At 36.8% G+C, this 9,284-nt stretch overlaps 1 protein-coding gene across 1 annotated transcript in view; it reads right to left on the bottom strand.

Moving 5' to 3' along the window:
* Positions 1-5,024: 5,024 nt before the first annotated feature.
* XKR4 (XK related 4) overlaps positions 5,025-9,284 on the bottom strand; it is a 453,031-nt gene continuing 448,771 nt past the window's right edge. The window contains exon 3 of the mRNA XM_073631614.1: positions 5,025-7,643. Within this exon, the coding sequence (XP_073487715.1) occupies positions 6,703-7,643 (941 nt within the window). The 3' untranslated portion in view covers positions 5,025-6,702. The remainder of the gene's footprint in view (positions 7,644-9,284) is intronic.

Genomic DNA, 9,284 nt, shown 5'->3' with positions numbered 1-9,284 from the left:
ATCTCAAGGCAGCTGGGACCATAGTCACAAAGAAAACAATTGGTAACACTGCGTCGTGAAGGACTGAAATCTTGCAGCGCCCGCAAGGTCCCCCTGCTCAAGAAAGCACATGTACAGGCCCATCTGAAGTTTGCTAATGAATCAGAATGATTCAGAGGAGAACTGGGTGAAAGTGTTGTGGTCAGATAAGACCGAAATCAAACTCTTTGGCATCAGCTCAACTTATTTGGAGGAGGACGAATGCTGTCTATGACCCCAAGAACACCATCCCCACTGTCAAACATAGAGGTGGAAACATTATGCTTGTGGGGTGTTTTTCTGCTAAGAGGACTGGACAATTTCACCACATCAAGGAGACGATTGATGGGGTCATGTACCATCAAATCTTGGGTGAGAACCTCCTTCCCTCAGCCAGGGCATTAAAAATGGGTCATGGATGGATATTACAGCATGACAATGATCCAAAACACACGGCCAAGGCAACAAATGAGTGGCTCAAAAAGAAGCACATTAAGGTCCTGGAATGGCCTAGCCAGTCTCCAGACCTTAATCCCATAGAAAATATGTGGAGGGAGCTGAAGGTTTGAGTTACAAAACGTCAGCTTCGAAACCTTAATAACTTGGAGAGGATCTGCAAAGAGGAGTGGGACAAAATCCCTTCTGAGATGTGTGCAAACATGGTGGCCTCTGTGATTGCCACCAAATACTAAGTCATGTTTTTGCAAAGGGGTCAAATACTTATTTCACTCATTAAAATGCAAATTAATTTATACATTTTTTGAAATGCGTTTTTCTGGATTTTTTGTTATTCTGTCTCTCACTAAAATAAACCTACCATTAAAATTATAGACTGATCATTTGTTTGTCAGTGGGCAAACATACAAAATCAGCAAAAGATCAAATACTTTTTCCCTCACTGTACATAGGGAAGCTGGAATTAAAAAGAAAAAAGAAAGGTCAACAAAGGTGAACTTAGCCTTTAAGTTTGCCCCTTTTTTTATTAATTAGAAGCAGCATTTGATGCATTTTCTCGACAAAAAGCCTGTGCCACTCCACTGTTAATTCCACTGAAGGCATTTCTAAGCTGTAAAAACCCATTGAAATCCAACTTTAAAGTCTTTGTTGTGATTTATGAATTACTTTACAGTGCATACAGCTAGAAAGGTCAGAGAATGGCTTGTTTTAGAGACGTTTTACTTCTTATTAAAAATATGTAAATATCTACAGTCTGAGCACAGGCACACAATAAGAATACGGTCACACCTTCCATGTTTTTCTTCAATACAAACCAAAAAAGTGTTCAGATGGGTGAAAGAGATGGGGAGGTTGATTTACTGAAGGCAAATATACTGTGCACTAAAAGTGCAATTAAAAGTGCACTTGGAAGTGCAACGAGGGGAAGCTCTGCTGATTTCTATCATCCAATCGTATTTAATTTCGTATTTTATTTTCCTTGCATGCGCCCCTCAGATCTAGAGCAACTGCACTTGCAGTGCACTTCTTGGTACATTTGCGGGTGCACTTGCAGTGCACAGACTATTTGCCTTTAGTAAATCAATCCCATAGTATACAGTGGAACTCCTGAAGCAGATTCCTAACCATTGGCATGTGTGCTAATTGTTAACGTGTATGTGCTATCAAAACATTTTTTCATATTAGGGAGTAGGGAAGGGTGTCATTTTTTAACGGTTACATTTTTTCGCTGTGTCCTACTGCAAAGATTTACTTGAATTTTCTGTCATGGATATGCAACAGGAAGTGAGCGGAAATTTCTCTAAAGTGAGTGGAATTCTCAGCTTAGAGAACTGACATAAAAACTGCTGTCCCAGTTGAATAGTTTCTCTCACTGCTTGCTCTGGTGACAACTTTATTAGTATTAAATGCTTACAAACTATGTTTTAGCTAATATGTTTTATCATTACAAAAGAAAGGTTCTTCCAAACTATATATACCTGTATAAGGTACTTGACATCTGGAGTTTATTAGATAAAATATCATGCTAGGGTGTGCTTGGCAAATACCTAATGCTGTGAGTGAATAGGTAATATAAACCAGTTTAGAAACACCATTATATAGAGCTACCACATGCCTAAAGAATCTCCAAAACTATCATGGGTAAATAGACATGGCGCATAGGTCTATGCCAGATAGCAAGGATAACTTGTCATAAATTTGTGGCATTGTTGAATTGTAAGTCGGTTAACTTGCTGCAAATTTTCACTGTCAAGTTCTACACTTGCAGAGCATTTGAAGCACAAGTTCTAGTTGACACTTTTCCAATTTGTTGAAAATTTGCGTTGCAAGTCTCTAGCAAGAGCCAAGTTGCAGTGGTGAGTCTACAGCAGGAGCTTTGCAAGTCTACAGCATGAAAATTCTGCCACAGTGACCCCTGTGGTGGGATGACTATTGCACAACATAACTGAACCAGAACTTGCAGCAGACTTGCAGATTGTTTGCAAAGAAAGTTGATCTGGAGGGATGCAATGCAGACTTGCTGTCTTTGTGCAACAAACTTGTGAAGCCTGGCAAGTCTAGCAATAGCTTAGCAAGTTATTTTCAAACTTGCAGCACAATAGCTTGATATCTGGGATGTGAATCAACCTTATGCTATGTTTTACACATTAATGCCAATAGTGTGCCAAGTCACAAGATGCTATAATTTTTCCAGTCTGCAGAGAACCATATATTTCATGATCCATGATTAAGTAGATTCTTTTTTTTTTTTTTTAATTTTTTTAAAGCTCAGACAAAAATGCATGCAAATATTCTGGCAAAAAATGTAAAAAAATAAAATTCTGGTCTGATCATCACAAATTTCAGTTAAAACGCTGCTACGCACTTGTGTTTTTCTGTAACAAAATAGCACATATAACATATTATTAGGAGCATTGTTTTTTTTTTTTTTTAGATATACAGAAATATTTACTTTGAGAGTTCTCCTGAATGGTTAATTAATTTCAATAACATCCTATTGGGAAATCACAAAGAAAATGATGAATTATGGAAGGTTGGAGGCTGTAATTCCATTCTGTATTATGCTTCATTGCCGCAGTGAAAAAAGAACATGAAACCTAAAAATAATGACACTGATGAAAATCACGGTATATTTTGTCAATCAACTGGATAACTCACACTTTTACCTTATTAACTTTACTCAAGATAGGTCATTTCATAACAAAAGTTGTCTTTTTAAATAAAATTATACAGCACCAAAATTTGCATTGATTTGCACACACATACACACAAATATAAGTCACCATTTTCCTAGGAATCACAATTTATTTTCCTTGGCATGCTTATTCATATGTGTTAGTTCTCTAAGGTATTGGAGTACTCATCTTTGTGAACGATGACAAAATATGATTATCTGTAAAGATTTTTTTTCCATGATCAAAGACAGCACAAGACTTTGAAAACATTAAAATTGTATTGATTTAGGGGAATAATCTTTGGTTGATCTGATTTTTGTTTTAAATTTGGGGACCAAAAATATTTAAACAATGGTATCCAATTGGCATTTTTTTAATTTGTGTACTGTATGTACTGTGTTTTACTAGAGCAGAATTTTTTTCTTAAATAAAAAAGATAATAGTTACATTTCATAAAATCTATGTTACTATTTACAAATGCTGAGGTTTTTTGTGTATTGTCTAAATAACTGGGATTCCTAAAATGCTAACACTATTATAGATCTACTCTCACAGATCTGGAGTTTCAGTAAACAAGGATGTGAAATATTATAATGTCACACACTGTTACGTCATGAACCCCTAATGCACACATCATAACAAGGTATAAGTACATCACATGGAATGAGTTTCCAAGACTCTTACAAGCATTTATTCATCATTAACTTTCTGTGACTCTTATAGAATTACAGTATTTAAAAATCAATTTACAATAGACTTTAACAATGATTTATCCTTTAAAAAATGAAAAAGAAAAAGCTAGGAATGGGGTTGGGACCAAGACAAAACATAAATAAATAAACTTTATATAATATTGCATTGTGAGGACATATTTACTACACATAAAGATCCCCAGATTTTGTAGAACTACAAGATTCCGCATGCCTCATAGTTCAGTGTAGAGTTTCAGGTACCTAATGTGTTTACTGCATAACAAAGTCAACTTCGCAATAAGGTGACATGACTGTAATTAGTTAAAGATTATTTTGGGGCTCCTCAAAAGTATTGGCAATTGGCAATCAATTCTATACCTTCAGGGCTAAATTTAAACTGATGACATGATAAATATTTATTTAAAGTGAAATTATTTAAATTTGACACAAGTGGACTTGTCATGCTCTTATTTATTTCCGTTGAGTCGTGCTGAAACAGCCTCTAAGTAACTTTTCAAATTTGCCTGATTCAGAAAGCATGCTTGATTCAGCTACATTTCCACTCAACATTTACTTAAGTCTTCCGCAAAACTTAGCCAGCTATGTGCTAACAATTGTGCACTGTGGGATATGTAGTTCAGTAATAGCTATAGATCATTATTTTCCATTATTCTACCTTTTATCACTTGCCCACTAATAATGTCCTTTCTATAAGAGGGTTACGTTATATTAGGACATGTGAAGATGAGGCCTACACCTACAGTATAGCAATGTTAATAACATTACATAACAGACTACTTGATAATTTCACAGGTCCAAAGTATGATCTGAGATATACATTACATAGACCCATAACTGTATAGTACAGTACCTCTTCATAAATACTGCATGAACCCAAAAAAGAATTGTCGTGATGCAATTTCACATGTTGTATAATGTTTTATGAATGCTTTCAGTCAGCATTTGTGCTATTTTTTTGCAGTAAAATTTAATGAACTGTACCAAAATAATGTCCAATAACATTACAATTACTGACTGCTGGAGCATGGTTCTACATTAATACAAGTTGGTTATAGTATGTGTGCAACATTTAATTATTGTTATTTTCTGTACATGAAGTAGAGAACTTGAGAAACTTGTAAAAATAAAATAAACTAATGATCTTAGAGGTCTATATGTGGGATTGTGGGATGATATGAGATCCACACATTATAAAAAAGTAATACCTTATGTAAACCATAGTATACAATACAAAATATTGAGTAATTCATAGGTTTCTGATTTTGCAAACAGAAAAAAAAATGTTGTAAGATTTTAACTTGCACTTTTAATGCAACTGAAAGCACCATTTGGGTATATCTTTTGAAATAACATGAAAACAGTTTTGTGCAAAACAAAATGACTTTGACTCTAAACAATTGCAACACCGGCACTGTCTCAGAACTGTTTCTCTGCGGATTTGGATTAATATGAAAACAAGTCTTCACTTAGTGGTCTTCCACAAATGTATTTTATTCTACGGCACTGTGTATACTTACTAGTAGACAACCCCAAAGCCTAAAAGTTATCACTTAGTTATAGGTATAAAAGGTGAGTTGTCTGTACATGTGGAGAACTGGTGCACTCCGTCTGGTTTCATACTCTTGCACGGCTCAACATGCCACATATTGTGTGTTTCTCAGACATCAGAGCAGTCACTTACACTATGTAATGTTTGGCACTAGGAGGGTATGGCGTCAGTTCATATTTTATATCATACCTGCATAAATCACATGGAGCCATGCATTCAGAGTCCTGAACTGATCTCCTGTATAGTACAAGAAACCAGACACTTTTATCCCCATCACATAACTTTCCACTACCATGACAAATCTTTGTTTGTCATCTGGGTATGTCATCATGATTATCATTTTTGACCAGTGTCCTATGATGTTTCATGTCATCACAGGTGATTCACATTCTCACAACTTCACAGAATTCATTGCCGTTTTCTCAACTAGCTACTGGTGTAGGTAAATGAATTAAGGGGAAATAGGTAGCAGCCTTTGGGTGAATTGTTATTGACATTTGTGATAAGACACATTTCCTTAAGATTTTCTAGGAAAAAAAATATGGTATTCACTGTTGTACTGTGCTTGTTTGCAAAACAGAATATAGTTTGCATGGATATAAAAATTGGATCATAAAGATCAGATGCAAACTCAGTCCTGATGTGTTCATAAAATATTTCCAATACTTGGCATGTTGCAAACAGGGTCATCTGCTCCTCTGTTGTTCTTGAATTCACACAGATAGTTGGGCTAGGCCATATGTGTTTTTGTGAACATGCCACTTTTGTGATACTCAAACTGGCACTGTCACACCAAATCAGGACAACTGGAATATATGGGTGGTAGTTTCCTATTGCAACATTTTTTACTTGTGGAGCAGAGACCTGCAGTGTATAGACTGTTGGCTGTAGCATGATATAGGGTCATTACATATAAAACCTTGTAGACATTACAAATCTTGAGACAATAATGACTTATATATGAATAATAATCACAGCACTAGACAACACTACACTACATAGGTCTACTGTCCTGCCCTTGTTTGTATGTTCTCTCCCCACTGAATTTCTTCTGTCCTAAAACGCACAAGCAAAACTTTCACTTTGATATATCAGAGTGTCTGAAAGAATGATAATCATGATGAATAGCCATTTTATTTGTTTTCCATGACTTTACTTGCCATGGTTTTTTGCTCTGTTGGTAAAGGTTAAACAGTTTTTTTCAGCCACCGACCAGTTGACAGTGCTTATTGTTCAGGTTATCATTGTGGCTTTTTAAATTCCTGGATGTCAGGATTTCCTTTTGCTGCTGTTACAACGTGGTTTCATATTCCAGACGTTCCTGAATAAGTGCATCGTCTTTATACTGCAGCCGAGGGGGAGTAGGTGAACATTCAAAAGCTAAAATTGCCTTACGTAGGCTTCTATCCAACACATGTCTCTCCCAGGCTGGATACCTGTTTCTAAACAGGTCAATTTTAATAACAGATTCTTCAATCCTTGGAGGCCTTGAGGATGGTGTAGAAGGGGCTGTAGGCCTCACTTGAAATACTGGCATGCAGCCATCTCTTTCTGTATATTTCTGGTCACTGGCCACACTCCTGTTATTAGACATAGATCTAAGAGTGTTTGAGGCCACCTCAGGGGGCAAGGGAAATGCAGATATGGGATCTTCACAAGCACAGCTCGGTGATTGGCCAAATCTAGGTCCATTAGGGTGAAAGAAGGCATAGTACATAAGCATAAAAACAATACCAGTTAAAAAGCTGCTAAACACTACACACAGTGCTGGAATAGCAAATGCATCCAGGATTTGGGGGGCCTTGTACAAATACCACAGGGTACTCAAGGCGGTGTTTTCCAGAAGGATGACAAAGTAATAAATAAATAGCCGACACCGTGTCCTTCCTTCCTTGACGTTAAACCAACTAAAGATATAGATTATTCCAACCACCATATCAAACACAATCTCCTCCCACTTAGTGATGCAGAATTCTGTTTCACAATGCACAATCCAAAAGGTCATGATACACCAGTGAAGTACAATAAATATTCCAAAGTAGAGTTGGAAAACTGAAGCGAAGAGAGCAAACGTTATCACTCTGGCGGCGATGGTGAAGAAATGCCAACAGAACTGGATGATTACAGCCATATAACTGATGGGTTTCTTGTCATCTCTCGAATCTCTTAATGCTTTCTGATAGGATGCCAGGGCCCATGCTAGAGATACCAATGATGCAGCAGCTGTAAGACCTAGAACACAAGCAAAGAACTTTGATCACAAGCACTGCATAGAAATACAGAGGACCCATAAATTACAACAGTTTTTTAAACAATGGATAGTAAAATACCGTATTTATCATCGTATAACACACATTTTTTTCCCCTGAAGAGAGAGGGTAAAGAGTGCCTGCGTGTTATACGCCGATAATATGTTTTACCAACAGGGGGTGGGGATTGGGCAGTCCGCCCCAGGAGCCACCTATTGAAGGGGTGTCAGGCCAGCCGTCCTGCCTCTCCTGGCCCTGGAACAGCACTGCCTGCATAGTCTAAAGTTGAGAAAAAAAATCACTTGCCAGCCCCTTCTTGTACACTGCTCCTCCTGTGTCAGTGTCATTGTAAAACAAAGCTTCTAAATATCTCAATAGGTCAGTTTTTTCTGGCTGCTCTCCTCCTCCTGCTCCTCCTCCTCCGAGTGTAGCTTTAGATTGGAGGAGGAGAGCGGTCACATGACCATCTATGTGTACTGGGGAGGGGGGCTGTGTACTGGATGGGGGGCTGTATACTGGGGAGGGGGGTGTATACTGGATGGGGGGCTGTGTACTGTGCAGGGGGAGGGGCTGTATACTGGATGGGGGGCTGTGTACTGGGGAGGGGGGACTGTGTACTGTAAAGGGGGCTGTGAAAATAACTTCCCACTTAAAATTGGGGTGCGTGTTAAATGCCGATAAATACGGTATTTAAAATACTACACAATAATAACATTTTCTGATGGCCAACAATTTAGCAGAACATTGTGGTATATTATATAACACATTCAAATGTGTGATTTTTATCTTCCAGTAATTTGTTTAAGAAGCTGTTAATCAGTTCAACATTTAAAAAAATGTATCCACTAAGTTTACCATTATTAATAACATATAGAGCAACTGTGTTTTTAAATTTAGAGGCCTTTTTTGGCTTTTAAAATGTGTCCTAAAATCCTAATTATGTATAAAGGCCTCCACAAACCTAATCAAAATTAACTCCACATAGTTTTTTCCTTTATATGCAAAATATGTCTTCATTTAAATATTAGTATATGTGAAAATAAATATTTCCTACTTTACCTCGCATCTCAATATTTTGCAATACAAATTTGAATTTACCCTTGCTGATTAATTAAAACTTTTAAGATCAGCCCCTCTCAGTGTTAAACAAATAAAAAGTACATTGGTGTTTTTTAGACTGCACCCATTTCATTTCTTATTTCAGACAGAGAAGATGTGAGCAAACACCCTGAAAATACATATTATTTATTACCACAGTTTTAAACGATTTTACAATTTTATTACTTTAATTAAGTGTGCATGGTTCAGGTCAAGTAATGATCATTTTTGGAAGTTGTACAAAAAAAATGGATTAATTAGGTACTAAAGTCCATGCTTATTTCAATGTTTTCTAAAGAAGTTACAAAGAACAGTGTTTTGTAACTGTAATTAGTGGAACTGATAATCTATTAACAAACACAAGGGTTATTGATCCATACACTGTTCTGGATTAAAGGCAATTAGTGAACACAACATCAATACAACCACTCTGATAACTCATACAGAAATGTGAAGAGGGTATGTGGGTGGATGCTCCATTCATTGAATACAAACATTTCGCATGCAGGTAGTTGTAATGCTGTGA

The sequence above is a fragment of the Aquarana catesbeiana genome, linkage group LG05 (genome assembly GCF_042186555.1).
Source record: "Aquarana catesbeiana isolate 2022-GZ linkage group LG05, ASM4218655v1, whole genome shotgun sequence".
Taxonomy (NCBI): Eukaryota; Metazoa; Chordata; class Amphibia; order Anura; family Ranidae; genus Aquarana; species Aquarana catesbeiana.
The sequence above is the reverse complement of the archived record's forward strand: the minus strand, read 5'-3'. Positions and strand labels throughout refer to the sequence as shown.